Source organism: Anomaloglossus baeobatrachus, chromosome 4 (assembly GCF_048569485.1).
Source record: "Anomaloglossus baeobatrachus isolate aAnoBae1 chromosome 4, aAnoBae1.hap1, whole genome shotgun sequence".
NCBI classification, from domain to species: Eukaryota; Metazoa; Chordata; class Amphibia; order Anura; family Aromobatidae; genus Anomaloglossus; species Anomaloglossus baeobatrachus.
The window spans coordinates 371,004,888-371,028,539 of record NC_134356.1 but is presented as its reverse complement, the minus strand read 5'-3'; the positions used below and the strand labels follow the sequence as shown (position 1 = coordinate 371,028,539).

At 45.7% G+C, this 23,652-nt stretch overlaps 1 protein-coding gene across 1 annotated transcript in view; it reads right to left on the bottom strand.

Moving 5' to 3' along the window:
• The window catches only part of SRPK2 (SRSF protein kinase 2), a 157,744-nt gene that overhangs the window by 87,114 nt on the left and 46,978 nt on the right, over positions 1 to 23,652 (bottom strand). The window contains exons 4-7 of the mRNA XM_075343479.1: positions 23,403 to 23,490; positions 13,878 to 13,984; positions 5,878 to 6,043; positions 2,988 to 3,013 (exon numbers count right to left, since the gene is read on the bottom strand). Coding sequence (XP_075199594.1) covers positions 2,988 to 3,013; positions 5,878 to 6,043; positions 13,878 to 13,984; positions 23,403 to 23,490 — 387 coding nt within the window. The remainder of the gene's footprint in view (positions 1 to 2,987; positions 3,014 to 5,877; positions 6,044 to 13,877; positions 13,985 to 23,402; positions 23,491 to 23,652) is intronic.

The window sequence follows — 23,652 nt, the reverse complement described above, 5'->3', positions numbered from 1 at the left end:
CTTGATGGGTCTAGTTTCCAAAATGGGGTCACTTGTGGGGGAGCTCCACTGTTTAGGCACCATAGGGGGTCTCCAAAACGTGACATGGCGTCCGCTAATGATTCCAACCAATTTTGCTGTTAAATGGCGCTCCTTCTCTTCTGAGCCCCACCATGCACCCAAACAATTACTTTCCACCACATATGAGGTATCTGCGTACTCAGGAAAAAATGCACTATAAATTTTATGGTGAATTTTTTGCTGATACCCTTGTGGAAAAAAAAGCTACCTAGTTGAAGCAACAGTTTTGTGGTAAAAAAAAATTTTTTTCTTTTCACGGCTCAACGTTATAAACTTCTGTGAAGCCCCCAGGTGTTCAAAGTGCTCACCAAACATCTAGAAAAATTATTTGAGGGTTCTAGTTTCCAAAATGGGGTCACTTGTGGGGAAGCTCCATTGTTTAGGCACCTCAGGGGGTCTTCAAACCCGACATGGCATCCGGTAATGAGTGCAGCTAATTTTGCGTTCAAAAATTCAAATGGCGCGCCTTCCCTTCCGAGCTCCGCTGTGCGCCCAAACAATTGATTTTTACCACATATGAGGTATCAGCGTACTCAGGAGAAAATGCACAATAAATTGTAGGGTGCACTTTCTCTTTTCTCCCTTGTGAAAATGAAAATTTTATGGCTAAAGTAACATTTTTGTGTTAAAAAGTAAAATTTTCATTTTTTCCTTCCACATTGCTTTGGTTCCTGTGAAGCACCTAAAGGGTTAATAAACTTCTTGGATGTGGTTTTGAGCAGAGTGAGGGGTGCCGTTTTTAGAATGGGGTCACTTTTGGGTATTTTCTGTCACCTAGGTCTCTCAAAGTCACTTCAAATGTGATGTGGTCCCTAAAAAAAAATTATTTTCTAAATTTTGTTGGAAAAATGAGAAATCGCTGATGACCTTTGACCCCTTCTAACTTCCTAACGAAAAAAAAATTTGTTTCGAAAATTGCGCTGATGTAAAGTAGACAAGTGGGAAAGTTTATTTAGTAACCATTATGTGTGATATATCTCTCAGATTTATGGGCATACATTTTCAAAGTTTGAAAATTGCGAAAATTTCAAAATTTTTGCAAAATTTCCTAAATTTTCACAAATAAACGCAAAAATTATCGGTTTAAATTTACCACTGACATGAAGTACAATATGTCACGAAAAACGAAAAAACAATCTCAGAATCACCAGGATCCGTTGAAGCGTTCCAGAGTTATAACCAGTCAAAGTGACACTGGTCAGAATTGCAAAAAATGGCCCGGTCATTAGGGTGCTTTAGTGGCCGGGGGTGAAGGGGTTAAAATGCATTTTAGCGATCCTTTGTGGTCATTAAAAAAAAAAAAAACAACAAAAAACGTGAATACATATATTTCCTTTAAACTTTCATATCGACAAACCCCCCCCCCCCACAAAAAAACCCCCAGAACTATAAGAACAAAATAAACAATAGGCTCCACATATACATATTTAATATCCGAATAATGTTTGTTTTTAATTTTTTTTTCAGATCCTTAAACCGAATATACTTAAAGTATAAAAAGCATATTTTTTTTTCTCTTTAACGTATGGGTGACTAATGGCCAAACTCATTTTGATGGTAGCTCCACTCTCCAAGCCTAATTTTGCTTACAACTACATCTTAACAATCATGAAAGGCAGATCATTGTACATTGTATCTAATTTGGACATTTTTTCAGACATACTTGCACCATTGTGTCATGTGAAAGCAATGGGATGAGGAAGACTACAAACAAGTTCCAATTTACATTCAACATTGGTGACTGGACGTATTATTCCATTGGATCGGTACTGCTCAGTTTCTAAAGAGTTTCTAAGTGAATAAGGCTATGTGCGCACGTTGCGTAAATTCATGCAGTTACGCTGCGCTTTGCAGCGCAGCGTAACTGCATGCGTCCTGCGTCCCCTGCACAGTCTATGGAGATTGTGCAGGGGCCGTGCGCACGTGGCGTCTCAGAGCGCAGCGCTTCGGCTACTGCCGAAGCGCTGCGTAAAAAGAAGTGACATGTCACTTCTTCCGTGCGCTTTGCCGGCAGCTCCTGCTCTGTCTATGGCAGGAGCTGCATGCAGAGCGCACGTTCTCGCCGGCACCATGCGCTTCAGAACGGAGCTTTTCAGCTGCGCTCTGAAGCGCACCTTTTAGGTGCTGGGCTAGTACGCAACGTGCGCACATACCCTTAGTGTTTAAATAGTACAGTTTGCAATAAATTTGAGAATATCTGGAAGGTTGGAAATTGATATCTGTTATTGATGGCATATGACCATATCTTACCAGGCCAGAAATTTGTACATAATGTATTGGTTGGCAATTTTAAATACATTTCTTTGGATCTGAAAGTTGTCATTTATCTTAGCACGAATCAATGGTAAAACAAATATTTTACAACGAAACTAAATAAAAAAAAAAATGGAAAGGGAAAATAAAACAAAAACTGTAGCACTTTGGGAAATGATTCTGCAAAAATAACAATCGCAACTGAACAGAAAAAAATGTCAAGATAACTGAGTACAACAAATGATGGTTAATGATTGACCCAACAGTCTAAGCAAAATGTAATTAAATATGGTATCAGATATCAAATTACATAGATTAAAAAGCACTGCCAAAGGTGGGTTATGCAATCACTGATCACAGGACATGGGAGACTAGGAGACCAGCATATGACATATTGCATGATGATTTTATGTACCAGATTTCCCTATTAAATATAAAAAAATATTGTGGGAGATCACCAAAAATGATCTCCTTGCAATATAAACCAATAACAATACCCTGTAAAGTTAAAATTAACTAGCAAATAAAAAGGAAACAAAAAACAGTAAACAATTCGTTCACATATCAAATACAGTTGAAAAAATAAAATGTCGGTCAGATACACTATCTATAGGTCTAGTGATGTGTAACACCACTAACATTAAATTATCAAAATTATATTTCCAAGTACTTACTGGTTTTTGCTGTGGAGCCGTGCTGACTAAAAGAGAAAAATAAAACAAAAACCATTAATCTTACAACCCATCAGAATCTAACTAACATAGTACAGTAGTCCTCTAACATGGCTGGGCAATTTGAAGTTTTTATCAATTTTATTATCCTCTCATTAGATTATAATTAATACAAAAAAGTAGCATTGGCGAGATGGTATACCTTTCTTTGGCTAAGTTCCCATTTATACAGTGCATTCTGCCTGACGTATATGACTGAATTACAAAAAAAACAAAAACAAAACCCTGTAATCAGTCATACAGGGGGTGAAATAAGTATTGGACACGTCACCATTTTTCCATTTATATTTTTCAAGGAGCTATTGTCATGAATTTCTCACTAGATGTTGGTAACAACCCATCCAATCCACACAGGAAAAGAACTCAAACTAGATGCCCATTAATTAAATTAGGAATGTGTCAGCAGGTTTTTGCTATGTAAGCTGAAACCAGCATGCTGCAAGGGTTAACACAGAAAGTTCATGGATTCCTGTCTTGTCAGTCAGTTTTTCACCTGCGGATTTTCTGCATCTAATGCAAGTCTATGTGGAAAATCTGGACATAAACCTCAGCGTACCCACAAGAGAAATTGACATGTTGCGGACTTGAAACACGCACCACAGGTCAGTTTAGTCTGAGAAGTAAAGAAGCACAGTGTGAGAGAGATTTCTATAAATCCCATCCACTTTGCTGGAGCTGTAAGCCGCTGGTTCTGTCACACATCGAAAATATGCAGCGTCAAAATTTCACCACACGCTCACAGTGGGATCATAGCCTTTCAAATATATTTTGTCCGTTTTACTTCATATTGAAATTTTTTGGGGAAAATGCGGAAACAACCCCCCCCCAAACTTATTCCCTCCTATCCCTCAAAGAAAAAGATATAAAAGTTTTTTTTCTCTACAGCATTGCGAATGGGAGACGTATCCACAGTAAAGCATATTGTTTTAATATGTCTAAAATGTATGTATTTTCCTGATTTTACCAGTAAACACTAGTTGAGAAACTAATTAAAAATAAATGTATACAGACAACCTCAATGCACGTATACATTGAAATTCGGCCAGACACATACAGTAGTTCAAAGTATAGCACATACTTATAAATGTTTTTGACGTATATTGCCCAAGCACAAGTGTGAGTCTAGTCTTACCACAACATTTCCATCTGACTTTGACTGTCCAAACATTGATGTATGAATCCTGAAAATGCACAGACCAGCTGCAAGTCTTCTCCCTGGAAGCCAATAGCCTCATAGGTAAATATGAGACTGTTCTCGTCAGAAGATCTGTAACTGACTATTTCATCACGGTTCATATTCACATGGCGCATACAAGGATGCCCGAATCCGGACTTAACATCAAAAGTCTTAGGGGTACTTTGCACGCTGCGACATCGCAAGCCAATGCTGCGATGCCGAGCGTGAGAGTCCCCGCCCCCGTCGCAGCTGCGATATCCTTGTGATAGCTGCCGTAGCGAACATTATCGCTACGGCAGCTTCACATGGACTCACCTGTCCTGGGACGTCGCTCTGGCCGGCGACCCGCCTCCTTATTAAGGGGGCGGGTCGTACGGCGTCACTGCGACGTCACACGGCAGGCGGCCAATAGGAGCGGAGGGGCGGAGATGAGCGGGATGTAAACATCCCGCCCACCTTTTTCCTTCCGCATATCCTACGGGAGCCGCGGTGACGCCGGTAGGAGATGTTCCTCGCTCCTGCGGCTTCACACACAGCGATGTGTGCTGCTGCTGGAGCGAGGAACAACATCGGACCATCGAGTCAGCGTAATTATGGATTACGCCGACGCTACACCGATGATACGATTACGACGCTTTTGCGCTCGTTAATCGTATCATCTAGGCTTTACACACTACGATGTCGCCTGCGATGCCGGATGTGCGTCACTTTCAATTTGACCCCACCGACATCGCACCTGCGATGTCGTAGTGTGCAAAGTACCCCTTAAAGGGGACAGATTCATGTCAGATTCATAGTGCCTGAACCACATCTGCAACCAAGTATCTAATACTCTTAAAAGCTGTGATGTTTCCGAGAAAACATTGTGTGAAAAGCCTGTCAAAAACCAAAGGGAAAGACCTGACTAGCCTGATGTTCCCAGCCAGCTTCTCCCAACCACACTCTAATTGATTGACAGGTCTCATCCATGTGTGTACATAGGGGGGAGACCTGTTAATCAACAGGAGTGGGATGGAGAGAAGTTAGCCGGGAGGATCATTTGACTTATCAGGTCTCCCATGTTTTCTCTTAAACACCACAGCGTTTTAGAGTAAAGGCCCCGTCATACACAACGAGATCATTAACGAGATCGTTGCTGCGTCACCGTTTCTGTGATGCAGCAACGATCTTGTTATGTGTGACACCTACCAGCGATCAGGCCCCTGCTGTGAGATCGCTAGTCGTTGCAGCATCGTTGGGACCATTTTCTTCAAAGGGCAGGACACATCGTTGTGTTTGACGCCTACCAACGACCTCCTAACACAGTCCCAACGGCCGCCGAGGTCGTTATACAGGTCGCTGATCGTTACTGCGTCGTTGGTAAGATCTGACTGTGTGACATCTCACCAGCGACCTCCCAGCGATCCTTATCAGGTCACATCGTTTTCGGGATCGCTGGTAAGTCGTTAAATGTGACAGGGGCTCAAAACACCCAGGTTGTAATTATGTAGCTAGACCCTGCTTCATGGTGCTCATGGGGTGGGCAGCATGAATCTAAAGAAAGTTTGCCTTTTACACTAACGTTTGTTATGATTAAGGTATGTATAACTAGCTACACGTAGTAAAGTGTGACACATTTCTACTACTGTACTTTAGTACATAAACTCATGTCCTTACCTGCTGAACCAGATGGAGGTGGAGCACCAGCTTTCTGCCATTCGGTGGCTTCTGCTGCCATTCTACGGACATAAGCATCATCAACGCACATCAAGATGTTTTCTGGTTTTATATCTGTGTGGATGATTTTACATTTGCTATGGAGATAGTCCAAGCCCTGAAGGACCTACAAAATCAAAGCAATTACCGGTTTGTTCGGAAACATTCTATATTTAGCTAAAATAAGCATATTTAAACACTGGTGGAATCGTCACAAGTAAACAGACTATTTGAAGATATCTAATTTGAAGCTCAGGTCTAGTTATAATCATTATGGCAATAGTAGGAGGTAATGATCAGATGGAGGGGGCATTACACAGCTGGAAAATTATTTGTAAGTTTTTCTGTGTGTGAAATAATAGAGGTGACATTGAAAAATGATTTTCACAACACTCTTGATTTTCCTCTAGTTTTCTTGCAATCTTGTGCACAATTGGTTGCTGAATATTACAGTCAAAAAGCTTGTCCAGTAGACTGCACTGCCATGCCGTATTACCGGAGGTGTGTCTGTGCCCACTGTCAGGAGGTAGGCACCCAACAGTGGCCGCAGTCAGGATGGATGCTGAGCCATACATCCACCATGGCGACCCACAGTAAAAAGGTAAACAAATATACCACATAATATAGTTTTTATTTTTGCAGTGACTGTCTGTGTATAATGCTGAGCTTTTCTATACGGTAAAACAAAAAGTATGTAAGGCAAATTCCTGCTAGACAAGGATTTAACACACTTTTGGCGTCTCTGATTGAAGGCCTATGTTACAGTATAGGTCAGGAAACTCTCCCGATGTAAACTCTCCCGATGCAGGCTAAGTGTACAGTCGTAGTGTAGTGTAGTAGTGCCTTCATGACAAAATTAGTAATTGAAGAAGAAAAGAAAGCTCTCCTATAGGCAATTGGGTCTCAAGGATGAATTCCACCAATTTAGTTGCCACTTACAGCACCACTTCAGCAGATATTTTTTTTATTTTACCACTGGAGTGGTGTTTCTAATATAAGTTCCCTACACTTACTCTTATAATCACCCTCTGTCGTCTTCATGTTGTATCACCACCACTCCAGTCTTATACAGTTTGTGACCTGCCGAATCACTCCAATGTTTCACAGAGAGCGCCGGAGGTAGGTCACTCTTCAATGCAACTATATGAGAGCTTTGTTCTGGCTCTCAGAGATGCACTGAGAGCTTCAGATGTAAATGTCTGACTTCAGGCAGTCAGAAGTTGCGGTCACAAGATGGCACCATGGGATCAGAGCTGCATCGATAGAAGGTGAAGACGCAGGAGGGTGAGTATATAAATGGGGAAAGGGACCTTAGGTTAAAAGTCCCAGGCCAGTGTTTTTTTTAAATTTTACCACTGGAGTGGAGCTTCTAATCTAACTTCCCTACACTAAGGGGTACTTTGAACACTACGACATCGCAGCTGCGATGTCGGTGGGGTCAAATCGAAAGTGACGCACATCCGGCGTCGCTGTCGATATCGGAGTGTGTAAATCATTTTTGATACGATTGACGAGTGCAAAAGCGTCGAAATCGTATCATCGGTGTAGCGTCGGTCATTTCCATAATTTCGGAAGGACCGATGTTACGATGTTGTTCCTCATTCCTGCGACAGCACACATCGCTGTGTGTGAAGCCGCAGGAGCGAGGAACATCTACCTGCGTCCTGCGGCTCACGCCGGCTATGCGGAAGGAAGGAGGTGGGCGGGATGTTTAGGTCTCGCTCATCTCCGCCCCTCTGCTTCTATTGGCCGCCTGCCGTGTGACGTCGCTGTGACGCCGCACGACCTGCCCCCTTAGGAAGGAGGCGGGTCGCCGGCCTGAGCGACGTCGCAGGGCAGGTAAGTCCATGCTGACGTCACTCGGTGCCGCAAAGGTGCGAACAGAGCTGGTGGAAAGTGCTCCAATGGAGCTGAAGACACTGAACATTGAATGTAATTAGGGGACAGGGGGAGAGCGTATGTATGTGGAGCAAATGGGGGCTATTTGAGAATCCAGAATGAGGAGCAAGGGGTGATAAGTGCACACACAGTATGGGGACCGAATGGAGGGGAAGTATATGGAACCATGGGTTAAATTCAAAGACACTGTATTGGGAACATCAGGGTAGGATGGGTATGGACACACTATGAGAAGTGAAGGGGGATGGGTGCGGACAAAGTATGAAAAGTGAGGGGAGGATGGATGCGGACACAGTATGAGAAGTGAGGGGAGGATGGGTGTGGACACAGTATGAGAAATGAGGCGAGGATGGATGCGGACACATTACGAGTAGTGGAGGGGATGGGTGCAAACACAACATGAGGGGGGAATGGGTGCAGATACAGTATGAGGAGTGGGGGGGATGGATGCAGAAACAGCATGAGGAGGGGGACCGGTGCGGACACAGTATGAAAAGTGAGGTGGGGTGGGTGCAGAGACAGTATGAGAAGTGAGGAGAGGATGGATGCAGACACAGTATGACAAATGAGGGGGGATGAGTGCGAAAACAGTATGAGAAGTTAGGGTAGGATGGGTGCGGACACAGTATAAGGAGTGAGGGGAGATGGGTGCGAACATAGCATGAGGATGGGAAATGGGTGCGGACACAGTATGGGGGGGATGAGTGCGAACATAGCATTGGGAGAGTGGAGGATGGGTGCAGACAAAGTATGCAGAGAGGGGGGGATGGGTGTGGACACAGTATGAGGAGTGAGGGAGGATGGGTGTAGACACAGCATGAGAGGAGGGATATGTGCGGACACAGTACGAGTGAGAGGGATCGGTGCAGACAGTATGAGGAAAGGCGATGGGTGCGGGCACAGTATGAGGAGGGGTATGGGTGCGGACACAGTATGAGGAGTGAAAGGAGGATGGGTGCAGACACCGTATGAGGAGAGAGAGATGGCTACGGACACAGTATGAGGATTGAGGGAGGAATGGGTGCGCACACAGTATGAGGAGTGAGAGGGGAATGGGTGCGGACACAGTATGAGGAGTGAGGGGGATGGGTGCGGACACAGTATGAGGAGTGAGGGGGATGGGTGCGGACACAGCATGAAGAGGGGAGATGGGTGCGGACACAACATGAGAAGTGAGGGGAGGATGGGTGTGGACACAGTATGAGGAGGGGGATGGGTGCGGACACAGTATTGGGGGATGAGTGCGAACATAACATTGGGAAAGTGGAGGATGGCTGCAGACAAAGAGAGAGGGGATGGGGCGGACACAGTATGAGGAGTGAGGGGGTGGGTGCAGACACAGCATGATAGGGGGGATGGGTGTAGACACAGTATGAAGAGTAAGGGGGTGGAGGAGTGCAGACACAGTATGAGGAGGGGGATGGCTGCGGACACAGTATGAGGAGATGGGTGCGAACATAGTATAGGAACAAGGAGGTGATGACTACGGAGGTCGTTATGAGATGGAGGAAGACATCACTAAATAATGTGGGTGGGGGCGGTTTGTAGAAAAGACTTCATTGGGGATAGTGTGGGCACAAGCATGGAGGGGACAGTATGGTGAGAAGGGTAGAGTGTGATGAGAAGGAACAGTATAGAGACTGGTCAGTATAGGAGGACACAGTGTAAAGGAAAATGAAGAAAGAGCCCAGTATGGGCAGTTTGGAGGGCATGTACCATAAGAGGGACTGTGTGTGTCATGTTTTGTGCAAGGAACACAGTGAGGGGGAAATTATTTATTCAGGAGCGCAGTGTGGGGCAGATATTTTTATTTAGGGAGATTATAATGACACGGTTTATTTTTCAGACATTGTGACGGGATGTGCTGCAGAAAATCGGAGAAGATGGAAGTCTGCAGAGACAAGCTGTGGCCAAGAAAATTCATCATGGCACCTGGACAAGAAAAAGAAAGACTCTTCAGTGACATCATCTAAGGGTACCGTCTCACTAAACGACGTACCAGCGCTTCCGACCATGATATGACCTGGTCAGGATCGCTGGTACGTCGCTACATGGTCGCTGGTGAGCTATCAATCAGGCAGATCTCACCAGCGACCAGCCACCAGCGACTTGTGGAAATGATGCTGCGCTTGGTAACCAAGGTAAATATCAGGTAACTAAGCAAAATGCTTTGCTTGGTTACCTGATATTTACCTTGGTTACCAGCGCACACCGCTTAGCGCTGGCTCCCTGCACTCGTAGCCAGGGTATACATCGGGTTACTAAGCAAAGCATAGTTACCCGATGTGTACTCTGGCTACATGTGCAGGGAGCAGAGAGCCGGGAGCCAGCACTGGCAGCCCGAGAGCGGCGTACGCTGGTAACCAAGTTAAATATCGGGTAACCAAGCAAAGCGCTTCGCTTAGTTACCCGATGTGTACCTTGGTTACCAACGTCCGCAGCTTCCAGACGCCGTCTCCCTGCTCCCTGCACATTCAGATCGTTGCTCTCTCGCTGTCAAACACAGCGATGTGTGCTTCACAGCGGGAGAGCAACGAGCAAAAAATGAACCAGAGCAGTGTGTAACAATCAGCGATTTCACAGCAGGGGCCAGGTCGCTGCTTAGTGTCACACACAGCGAGATCGCTGATGAGGTCAGTGGTACGTCACAAAACCTGTGACTCAGCAGCGATCTCGCTAGCGATCTAGCTATGTGAGAAGTACCCCTAAGGTACCTGCATGTAAATGTTTATTTGTGATACTGACTAATTCTCACCAATTCTGTGGTTCCTGTATGGTCTGATAAGGACTACAACTCCCAGTATCTTCTTATCATTGTTAAGGACATTCTGGAAGTTCTAAATTCATGTGATAAATATATATACAGGGCTGACCTGACATTACAACTGATAAACCGTATACCACTTGTGATGTATTCATGTACTGATGAGGGTTTGATGCGGTTTCTGTACTGATAGAGGTTATATGGGTGTATTTCTGTACTGCTGGTGCTTCTGATGATGAATTTCTCTACTGATGAGCATTTTGATGCTTTGTTTCTGCACCTATGGTGGTTCTGGTGATGTATTTCTGTACTGATGGGCATTTTGATGCTTTGTTTCTGTACCTATGGTGGTTCTTGTGATGTATTTCTGTACCTATGGTGGTTCTGGTGATGTATTTCTGTACTGATGAGGGTTTTGATGCTTTGTTTCTATACCGAAGAAGGCTCTAGTGATTTATTTCTGTACCTCTGGGGCTCTCTGTTAATGTATTCCTGTGTTGCTATAATTGTTCTGATCCTGTACAAATGTAATAGTTCAGAACTTGTAAGATTAAATTATACAGGGCTATGTTAACCCCTTAACGACCGCGTGCCGTAAACTGACGTCCTTGTGCTCATAGTGTTAATCCTGAGGGGGCGCAGACATGTCAACTGATTTATACAGCGGACATGTGTGCCTACCAGGTACAAGAAGATCCGCGATCTGCCCGTACCTGTTAACCCCTTAAATGCTGCTGTGAAACTGTCACAGTGGCATTATAATAGGGGTCGCAGAGTTCCGTTTACTCACCGCGCGACACCGGAAGTCAACTGACATGATCACGTGGATTTGAAGGTTGTCATAGTAGCTCAGGGTCATGTGATGACTCCTGTAGCTCAAATGACTCATTTCCTGTCTCACATGGCCGAGAGCTGTGTGAGATAGGAGATGAGCATATCTGGTGTTCACAGCTGTATGATCAGCAGATATGGAAGAGCGATCAGATTGCTGATTCTTATAGATCCCCAGGGGGACTAGTAAAATAAAAAAAAAAAATTAAAAAAAAAAAAAGTTTTAAAAAATAAAAAAAATTAAAAAAAAACCTAAAAGTTGAAATCACACCCTTTTGCCCCATTGACAATTAAAAGGGTTAAAAAATAAAAAAATACACACACATTTGGTATTGCCGCGTTCAGAAATGCCCGATCTATCAAAATATAAAATCAATTAATCTGATTGGTAAACGGCGCAGTGGCAAAAAAATTCCAAACGCCAAAATTACTTTTTTGGTTGCCACAACTTTTGAGCAAAATGCAATAACAGGCGATTAAAACGTAGCATCTGCGCAAAAAATGTACCGTTAAAAAACGTCAGCTAGAGATACAAAAAATAAGCCATCCCTGAGCCATAAACCCTGAAAAATGACAACGCTACGGGTCGCAGAATATGGCGCAAAATGTACACCACTTTTTTGGACAAACTTCTGATTTTTTTTTTAACCCCTTAGATAAAAGTAAACCTACTCATGTTTGGTGTCTACAAACTCTCACCGACCTGAGGCATCACACCCACACATCAGTTTTACCATATAGTAAACACAGTGAATAAAATATCTCAAAAACAATTGTGCAATTGCACTTTTTTTTTGCTATTTTTCTGAATTTGGAAATTTTTTTGCCGTTTCCAGTACACTATATGGTAAAACTCATGATTTCATTTAAAAGTACAACTCGTTCAGCAAAAAACGAGCTCCCAGATGCCTATATTGACGGAAAAATAAAAACATTACAGCTCTCGGAAGAAGGTTGGCAAAAAAAAAGGAAACGGAAAGCGCAAAATCGCACGGTCGTGAAGGGGTTAATACAGTATTGTGCCATCTGCCAATTTAAGAGTTACTATGTTTTTTTAATGTTAGGTGCATTAAAGGGGTTGTCCCATGTTTGTAATGAGTCTGCAGTCACTCTATGTGTCACTCTATGTGACTGCAGACTTCTGAGTTCTCATAGCACGCACACTGCACGCTGTCAGTATTCTCTCGTGTCGGCGGTGAGGGTGGGAGGTCACAAACCTGCAAGTATGCTATTTACATACATGTGGTCATGTGCCAACTAGACATGCGTGGCCTTGATCAATGAAAATGAATTGCATGAGGCCAGATACATCTAGTCAGAATGTGGCCAGAAGTATACAAATCGCATACTTGTGCTCATATGACCGTCCAATCTCCCCATTGGCACTAGAGAATCCTAAAAGTGTGCAATGCAAGCGCTGTGAGAATTCAGACGCCTGCAGTCACCTAAAGTGACTGCTGTCGTTCATCTGAAACCTGGACAAGCCCTTTAATTATAAAATTAAGCCCTGTAGTATGCCCAATCATAACATCGTGTAATTTACCTACTGTCAGGATTCGGCTCTGCTTGCGGTTCCAGCACTCATCACATGGCCACTCCACTGATATGTGATTTTCATACTTACGGTCATCTAGCAATTAGCTTTTCTTCTTGCCGCTCTCTTTTTGACTGAGCATTGAGAGAATTAGGAAGAGCAGCTCGTCATTACATGGCTCTAAGCATGAAAATCACATATGAATGATTGGTCACAGGATGACTACTCAGATCGCTTTGGGGGAGGGAGTGGAGTGCAGAAGTAGAGTTTTTATAGAGTGGACAGTGGGACTGTGGAAGGTTTGAGGACTGGAGGCGGAGCTGGGTGGAGGCAGGGCTGAGGTGGAGCCTGGGCGGAGTCTCAAGGGGGCACGAAAATTTTGCCAGTATGGGGCCCTGAAATTCCTGGTGGCGGCCCTGCTTATACTCACCCTTTGTCATTTTTATCTTCTATCACTGCCACTCCAGTAAATCCTCTGCAGTTTGTGACCTACTGGTCACTCCAGTGTTTCATGGAGCGCACCAGAGGTCACTCTTCAATACAAGTCTATGAGAGCCTCGTTCTGAAGTTAAAAGCACCACTTCAACGCTAAAAAACCCCAAACCTATTGGAGAGTTGCTTTAAGCTACTTACAAACTTTGACTTATTTATATCCAGCCAATTTACACAGCTGACACTTGATAGTAAATGTACACAATATAGTCAGTTTGTTAAACTCCAAATTATCTTATTTGTAAAAACTTGTTGTAAAATATGAGGGGAAGAGACAAGCAGAGATAACTACACTGTAAATGTATTAATACTTGATAAGCACATTTATCTTTATGTATAAGCAGAGAGAAGAGTTGAAACGTGTAAAACCAGATTATTTTCCGAGAACAGTTCTGACAATGTTCAACAGTCAAAGCCAGAAAAGAACAGTGTATACATTACCTGACATATAATACTTTTCACACAGCGAATGGGAAGACCCTGATAGTTCGACTTGATGATCCACTTTAATAAGTGATGACCCAGAACTTCAAACACCATACACACATCTGGTATTTTATTAAGGCTAGAAATGATGGTATAATGGTGACTTCTACTGGTTAACCCCTTCCTGACATTTGACGTACCGGTACTTGATATTTTGTGGATTCTGCCTCAGAATGGAAAGCGATCAAAAATTATTATGTGGCCCAAAAAACTATAGCCTTCAAAATTCGGTAATGCACAAAAACCTTCATTTTGCATTGTCAATCTCAGGAGAAATTGTGTAACCTTGTAAGGTCCATTTTCTCTTATTACTCTTTTTGGAAATTTAAACTTTGGGGCTGCAACAATTGAGTGGAAAAAATGGTAATTATTTATTTTCACAACCCGTTGTTAAGCAATTCTGTGAATCACCTGAGGGATAAAATTGCTCACTACACCCCAAGATGAATTCCTTGAGAGGTTTAGTTTCTAGCATGGATTGACTTGTGGGGAGTTTCTGCTGTTTTGACATGTCAGGAATCCTCAAATGTGACATGGTGTCCACCATCCATCCCAGCCAAAATGGAGTTTTACATACACTTGGGATATCAATGTACTCAGGAGAAATTGCATGGTGCATTTCTCTTGTCACCCTTTCAAAAATACATTTTTAGTTAAAGCAACATTTTTCTGGTAACAATATATTTTTTCATTTTCATAGCTCAACTTTCTAAAAATTCTGTGAAGCACCTGTGGAATTACCATACTTCTAGATACATTTTTGAGGGGTGTAGTTTACAAAATGGGGTCACTTATGGGGGGTTTCCACTATTAAGGCTCATCAGTGGGTCTGCAAATGCGACATGGCGTCCACTATCTATTCCAGCCACTTTTGCGCACCAGAAGTCAAATAGCGCTACTTCCCTTTTGAATCCTACCGTGCACCCAAACAGTAGTTCTCCACCACATATGGGATAGCGGCATACTCAGAAGAAATTCTGCAACAAATTGTGTAGTGCATTTTCTTTTGTTACCCTTGAGAAGAAGGGAATTTTGTTTACTTACCGTAAATTCCTTTTCTTCTAGCTCCAATTGGGAGACCCAGACAATTGGGGTGTATAGCTACTGCCTCCGGAGGCCGCACAAAGTACTACACTTAAAAGTGTAAGGCCCCTCCCCTTCTGGCTATACACCCCCCCGTGGGATCACGGGTTCCTCAGTTTTAGTGCAAAAGCAAGAAGGAGGAAAGCCAATAACTGTTTCAAAAACAAATTCAATCCGATAAACAACATCGGAGAACTGAACTTATTAACATGAACAACATGTGCACCCGAAAAACAAAATCCCTAAGAAAAAAACAGGGCGGGTGCTGGGTCTCCCAATTGGAGCTAGAAGAAAAGGAATTTACGGTAAGTAAACAAAATTCCCTTCTTCTTTGTCGCTCCTAATTGGGAGACCCAGACAATTGGGACGTCCAAAAGCAGTCCCTGGGTGGGTAAAAGAATACCTCGTGATAGGGCTGTCAAGCAGACCTTTCCTACAGGTGGGCCACCGCCGCCTGAAGGACTTGTCTACCTAGGCCGGCATCCGCCGAAGCGAAGGTATGCACCTGATAATGTTTGGTAAAAGTGTGCAGACTCGACCAGGTAGCCGCCTGGCACACCTGCTGAGCCGTAGCCTGATGCCGTAATGCCCAGGACGCACCCACGGCTCTGGTAGAATGGGCCCTCAGTCCAGATGGAATCGGAAGCCCAGCAGAACGGTAGGTGTGAAGAATTGGTTCCTTGATCCACCGCGCAAGGGTGGATTTGGAAGCTTGCGACCCTTTACGCTGACCAGCGACCAGGATAAAGAGTGCATCCGAGCGGCGCAGGGGCGCCGTGCGGGAAATGTAGATCCTGAGTGCTCTCACCAGGTCCAACAAATGCAAACCCTTTTCGAATTGGTGAACTGGATGCGGACACAAAGACGGTAAAGTGATATCCTGATTGAGATGAAAGGAAGATACCACCTTGGGAAGAAACTCTGGAATTGGACGCAGAACTACCTTGTCCTGGTGAAACACCAGGAAGGGAGATTTGCAAGATAACGCCGCCAGCTCGGACACTCTCCAAAGAGACGTGACCGCCACTAGAAAAGCCACTTTCTGTGAAAGCCGAGAAAAGGAAATCTCCTTCATAGGCTCAAAAGGCGGCTTCTGGAGAGCAATTAGAACCTTGTTCAGATCCCAGGGCTCCAACGGCCGCTTGTAAAAAGGGACGATATGACAGACTCCTTGCAGGAACGTGCGTACCTTAGGAAGTCGCGCTAGGCGTTTCTGAAAAAATACGGATAGCGCGGAGACTTGACCTTTAAGGGAGCTAAGCGACAAACCTTTTTCCAACCCAGACTGCAGGAAGGAAAGAAAAATAGGCAATGCAAATGGCCAGGGAGAAACTCCCTGGGCAGAGCACCAAGATAGGAATATCTTCCACGTCCTGTGGTAGATCTTGGCGGAGGATGGTTTCCTAGCCTGTCTCATGGTGGCAACCACCTCATGAGATAAACCTGAGGCCCCTAGGATCCAGGACTCAATGGCCACACAGTCAGGTTCAGGGCCGCAGAATTCAGATGGAAAAACGGCCCTTGAGACAGCAAGTCTGGACGGTCTGGTAGCGCCCACGGTTGGCCTACCGTGAGGTGCCACAGATCCGGGTACCACGACCTCCTTGGCCAGTCTGGAGCGACGAGAATGGCGCGGCGGCAGTCGGACCTGATCTTTCGGAGCACTCTGGGCAACAGTGCCAGAGGTGGGAACACATAAGGTAGCCGGAACTGTGCCAATCTTGAACTAAGGCGTCTGCCGCCCAAGCTCGGTGATCGTGAGATCGTGCCATGAAAACCGGGACCTTGTTGTTGTGTCGTGACGCCATCAGGTCGACGTCCGGCATCCCCCAGCGGCGTCAGATCTCCTGAAACACGTCCGGGTGAAGGGACCATTCCCCTGCGTCCATGCCCTGGCGACTGAGAAAATCTGCTTCCCAGTTTTCCACGCCTGGGATGTGAACTGCGGATATGGTGGATGCTGTGTCTTCCACCCACGACAGAATCCGCCTAACTTCCTGGAAGGCTTGCCGACTGCGTGTTCCCCCTTGGTGGTTGATGTACGCCACCGCCGTGGAATTGTCCGACTGAATTCGGATCTGCTTGCCTTCCAGCCACTGTTGGAAGGCTTGCAGGGCAAGATAGACTGCTCTGATTTCCAGAACATTGATCTGAAGGGTGGACTCTTTCCGAGTCCACGTACCCTGAGCCCTGTGGTGAAGAAACACTGCTCCCCACCCTGATAGGCTCGCATCTGTCGTGACTACCGCCCAGGATGGGGGTAGGAACGACCTTCCTTTTGACAAAGAGGTGGGAAGAAGCCACCACCGGAGAGAATCCTTGGCTGTCTGAGAGAGGGAAACATCCCTGTCGAGGGACGTCGACTTCCCGTCCCATTGGCGGAGAATGTCCCATTTTAGAGGGCGCAGATGAAACTGCGCGAAAGGGACTGCTTCCATTGCTGCCACCATTTTCCCTAAGAAATGCATGAGGCGCCTCAAGGTGTGCGACTGGCCCTGAAGGAGAGATTGCACCCCTGTCTGCAGCGAGCACTGCTTGTCCAGTGGAAGTTTCACTATCGCTGAGAGAGTATGAAACTCCATGCCAAGATATGTTAGTGATTGGGTCGGGGTTAGATTTGACTTTGCAAAGTTGACAATCCACCCGAAACTCTGGAGAGTCTTCAGTGCCACGTTCAAACTGTGTTGGCATGCCTCTTGAGAGGGTGCCTTGATAAGTAGATCGTCCAAATACGGAATCACAGAGTGACCCTGCGAGTGCAGGACTGCTACTACTGCAGCCATGACCTTGGTGAAGACCCGAGGGGCTGTCGCCAGCCCGAAAGGTAGCGCTACGAACTGCAGGTGTTCGCTTCCTATAACGAAGCGTAGAAAAACGCTGATGCTCTGGCGCAATCGGCACGTGGAGATAAGCATCCTTGATGTCTATTGATGCTAGGAAATCTCCTTGAGACATTGAGGCGATGACGGAGAGGAGAGATTCCATCCGGAACCTCCTGGTTGTTACGGGTTTGTTGAGCAACTTTAGATCCAGGACGGGACGAAACGACCCGTCCTTCTTTGGCACCACAAACAAATTGGAGTAAAAACCGTGACCTTGTTCCTGAAGAGGAACGGAAGTCACCACTCCTTCCGCCTTTAGAGCGGCCACCGCCTGCAGCAGAGCATCGGCCCGGTCGGGCGGTGGAGAAGTTCTGAAGAAACGAGTTGGAGGACGAGAGCTGAACTCTATCCTGTACCCGTGAGACAGAATGTCTCTCACCCAACGGTCTTTGACCTGTGACAGCCAAATGTCGCCAAAGCGGGAGAGCCTGCCACCGACCGAGGATGCGGAAAGAGGAGACTGAGAGTCATGAGGAAGCCGTCTTGGTGACGGTTCTTCCTGCTGTCTTTTTTGGGCGTGATTGAGTCCGCCAAGAATCTGAGCCTCTCTGATCCTTTTGAGTCCGCTTAGACGAGGAGAATTGGGACCTGCCTGAGCCTCGAAAGGACCGAAAACCAGACTGACCCCTCCTTTGTTGGGGTTTGTTTTGTCTGTGTTGAGGTAAGGATGAATCCTTACCCTTGGAGTGTTTAATGATTTCATCCAAACGCTCACCAAACAATCGGTCACGAGAAAAAGGCAAACTGGTTAAGCACTTCTTGGAAGCAGAATCTGCCTTCCATTCCCTCAACCACAAGGCTCTGCGTAAAACTACGGAGTTGGCTGACGCCACCGCCGTACGGCTCGTAGAGTCTAGGACAGCATTAATCGCGTAAGACGCGAATGCAGACATCTGAGAGGTCAATGGTGCCACCTGCGGAGCAGATGTACGTGTGACAGTGTCGACTTGTGTAAGCCCAGCTGAAATAGCTTGGAGTGCCCATACGGCTGCGAATGCTGGCGCCAACGACGCTCCAATAGCTTCATAGATGGATTTCAACCAGAGCTCCATCTGTCTGTCAGTGGCATCTTTAAGTGCCGCTCCATCTTCCACTGCAACTAAGGATCTAGCTGCAAGCCTGGAGATTGGAGGGTCCACCTTGGGACACTGGGTCCAGCCCTTGACCACGTCAGGGGGAAAAGGATAGCGTGTATCTTTAAGCCGTTTGGAAAAACGCTTATCGGGATAAGCGTGGTGTTTCTGGATTGCGTCTCTAAAGTCAGAGTGGTCCAGAAAAGAGCTTAATTTACGCTTGGGATATCTGAAATGGAATTTCTCATGCTGTGAAGCTGACTCCTCCTCAGGAGGAGCTGGCGGAGAAATATCTAACATCTTATTGATGGACGCTATAAGATCATTCACTATGGCGTCACCATCCGGTGTATCCAGATTGAGAGCGGTCCCAGGATCAGAATCCTGATCAGTTACATCCGCCTCATCACCCATAGATTCATCCCGCTGGGATCCTGACCAGTGAGACGAAGTTGAGGGCCCCTCATAGCGAGCCCGCTTAGGCTGTCTGGGACTGTCGTCCGAGTCAGAGCCGTCACCCTGGGGTGCATGTGACACCCCCGGAGCCCGGAAGTGTTCCAGTTGAGGGGGACCAGGGAGCAATGATTCAACCGTGTCCGTGGTCTGAGTTACTGGTCTAGACTGCAATGTTTCAAGAATCTTAGACATTGTCATAGACAATCTATCAGCAAAAGCTGCAAACTCCGTTCCTGTCACCTGGACAGCATTCACAGGTGGTACACCCTGGGTCACGTCTAGCAGAGGCCCCGGCTGAGCAAGTGCTGCAGGGGCCGAGCACTGCACACAATGGGGGTCAGTGGAACCTGCCGGTAGAGTAGCCCCACATGCGGTACAGGCAGCATATAAAGTCTGTGCCTTGGCACCCTTGCGTTTAACGGACGACATGCTGTTGCCTCCTTACAATCTAGGAGGGTATATAGCCGTGAATCACCAGCGACCGTACAGTGAAAAGTATTTGCAAACACAAAATACCAAGTACACAACGGCACAAGTGGGGGTGAGCCCTTGAGGGCTGCTTACCGCCCGCTGAAAAGCGGGTATGAGGTCGTAGAATCCCGTGTCTGGGTCTCCCAGGCTCCCCTCTCCAGCTCAGCGTGCAGACAGGAATGGCTGCCGGCGTCCTGTGAAGAGGGGCGGACCGTGGGCGTGCCACAAACAAAGTGCGGGAAACTGCGTCCTACTGTGCCTGGTGTGAGGGCTGGAGTATGTAAAACAGACTCCAGCCCTCAGCGCTGATGCTCTGTACGGCGTCCCGCCCTCCTCCTGACTGGCAGGTGCGGAGGCGGGAACGAGACGAACTAGGCCGCAAAAGCCGGGGACTGTAGTAATAAGCGCGGCCGTGATATATGCACGGCCAGCGCGGAAGTCCCCGGCGCACCACAAGTCCCAGCCGCGTCGCAGTGTGACTGACCCCAGCGGCCGGCGCGACCGTTCGCCCTAAGTCTACCCACTCAGCCAAGCTGTAGTGAGGAAATGGCACAAGCGCCGCAGCGCTGATGTCCCCGGCGCACTAACACACCCAGCCATGCTGCGGTGTGCGCGCGGTATGCACGGGGACACAGAGTACCTTGACGGAGCAGGGTCTGTCCCTGACAATACTCAGCTCCATATCCAGCGGCTTCTCCAGGGGCTGCGGATGGAGCACGGTCTCAGTGCCTGGAGACCAGTAAAGTCCCATTTCACCCGGAACCCTAATGGGGATGGGGAAGGAATCAGCATGTGGGCTCCAGCCTCCGTACCCGCAATGGGTACCTCAACCTTAACAAACACCGCCGACAGAAAGTGGGGTGAGAAGGGAGCATGCTGGGGGCCCTGTATGGGCCCTCTTTTCTTCCATCCGACATAGTCAGCAGCTGCTGCTGACTAAACAGTGGAGCTATGCGTGCGTGTCTGACCTCCTTCGCACAAAGCAAAAAACTGAGGAACCCGTGATCCCACGGGGGGGTGTATAGCCAGAAGGGGAGGGGCCTTACACTTTTAAGTGTAGTACTTTGTGCGGCCTCCGGAGGCAGTAGCTATACACCCCAATTGTCTGGGTCTCCCAATTAGGAGCGACAAAGAAAATGCAAAATTTGTAGCTTAAGTCTTTGTGGGAAAAAAATAAAATTTTCATTTTTTCCTTCCACATCACTTTAGTTCCTGTGAAGAACCTGTAAAGTTATTAAACTTCTTTGATGTGGTTTTGAACAGTGTGAGGGTGCAGTTTTTAGAATGGTGTCACCTTTGGGTATTTTTTGTCACCTAGGCCACAGTTTAAATGTGATGTGTTCCCTAAAAGAATGGTTTTGTTAGTCTTGTTGGAAAAATGAGAAAATGCTGATAAATAGGGATGATCGAATACCTCAAATATTCGGCGAATATATCGCCACTATGCGAATATTCGATGCGCAATGTAAGCCTATGGGAAGCCCGAAAAGTTCTGAATAGTTGTTATTCGGGTTTACCATAGACTTACATTGCGCATCGAATATCCACGAATAGTCGAATAGAGGCGACCTATTGGGCAAATATTCGCGAATTCGAGTATTTGAGGTATTCGATCATCCCTACTGATAAACCTTTAATCCTCCTAATCTCCTACCCCCCAAAAATTGATCTGTTTCAAAAATGGTGCAGATATAAAGTAGACATGGGAAATATTATTTATTAACTATTTTGTGCGATATAACTTTCTCGTTTAAGGGCATAAAAATTAAAATTTGAAAATGTAATTTTTTTGCCCAATTTTCAATATGTTCACAAATATGAAAAAAATATTGTTCTAAATTCACCACTAACATGAAGTATAAAGTGTCACAAAAAAAAAAAAACAATCTCAGAATCACCGGGATCCATTGAAGAGTTCCAGAGTTATAAACTCATAAAGTGACACTGGTCAGAATGGAAAAAAATGGCCCGGTCATTAAGGTGAAAAGAGGCTGGGGGTGAAGAGGGTGCACGCTTCGATTTCTGCTGCGGCTTTCTTGGCAATGTGTGGATGACCTTTTTTAAAATCTCATCCAGTAAATATGGCAAGTGCAAAGCCACCTGACACTCAACTCTGAGGATGCCACAAATTAGAGAAGCAGTACTCCAATTAATATGTTGTTTATGTGCCCATATCACATACACAAAATGTTTAATTTCACCCATGCAGTGTTTAGTTAGCTTGAAAAATGCTCCATGAGGGTATTTGTAGACTGAGGGTTTTTTGCTGCGTGTTTGGAGCACAAACTGAGAGGAAGATTTGGAGAGTTTCTGCTCCAAAAACCTTTTTGTTCTATATAGATAGAAATAAAACAAGACCTGTAGGTTAAGCATGGCATATAAAAACAAGGTCACAGTTCTATTCATGTTTTTAAAAGGATAGAACTCATACCTATTCTAGTCAATAGAGCTGCCTATAGTCTTCATATATTATAATCTATAGAGCTGTTCGCGTCAAGGTTTTTTTGCTGATAAAATAAAACTGGGTATGTCTGCACTCTAAAGGCCGCTTTACACGCGGCGATTTATCGTGTGATCGCACCCGCCCCCGTCGTTTGTGCAACACGGGCAATTTGTTGCCCGTGTAGCACAAAGTCGGTAACCCCCATCACACATACTTACCTTCCAAACGACCTCGCTGTGGGCGGAGAACATCCTCTTCCTGAAGGGGGAGGGACGTTCGGCGTCACAGCGATATCACACAGCGGCCGCCCAATAGAAGCGGAGGGGCAGAGATGAGCAGGACGTAAAGATCCCGCCCACCTCCTTCCTTCCGCATTGCCGGCAGGACGCAGATAAGCTGCAGTTCATCGTTCCCGGGGTGTCACACGGAGTGATGTGTGCTGCCTCGGGAACGATGAACAACTGGAGAACAGAAAAACGTTTGATTTTTTGAAAATGAGCGACGTGTCAACGAGCAACGATAAGGTGAGTATTTTTGCTCGATCACAGTCACTCGTAGCTGTCACACGCTATGATATGTCAAACGATGCCGGATGTGCGTCACTAACGACGTGACCCCGACGACATATCGTTAGATATATCGTAGTGTGTAACGGGCCCTTAAGTCTCGGATAAATCTTGCCATTGCAAGTCTATGAATCCGGGAAAAACGGAAAGCACGCAATAGCATAGCAGTGCTGTCTGATTTTTATTTTCAGATTGTTGGATAGGAAAAAAAAAATTGGAAAACTTCCATCAGTTTTTTTTTCCATTTAAGAAAAACTGATGAAACTTGGGGCAAATGCTTTTGGTAAAAACCGAGACACCAAAACAACCCAGACAGTTTTTTGCGTATGACAAAAAATACTGACGTGTGAATAAGGCCTAAGTGCTCAGGTGTAAAGTCATATGTATGTACTTCTACAGATGGGGAAGATAAATTATTCACTTGAACATAAGGGAGTATATTTTCCTTTATTTTCCATTTGGGATTACTTCACTAGCATCCCATATATTTGTTCTGCAAAGGATACGTATGCCGTTCATTCCAGAAATTTTGAAGTCATCAATTAACTGCACCACCATGTCTTTATTTGGATCTCCAGGGTCACTTTCACGAACCTGCAAGGAAAAAGATTTTTATGTGAACAAGAAAAAGATTATGGAAAGAATACTGTCGCCAGAATATTATACGGATGCTCATTGATTTCAATGGGTGTTTTTTAATGCTTCTTTCTTCCTGGAATGTTGCTTCAGGGAAAACAAACATTCTTTGTCTGGTTT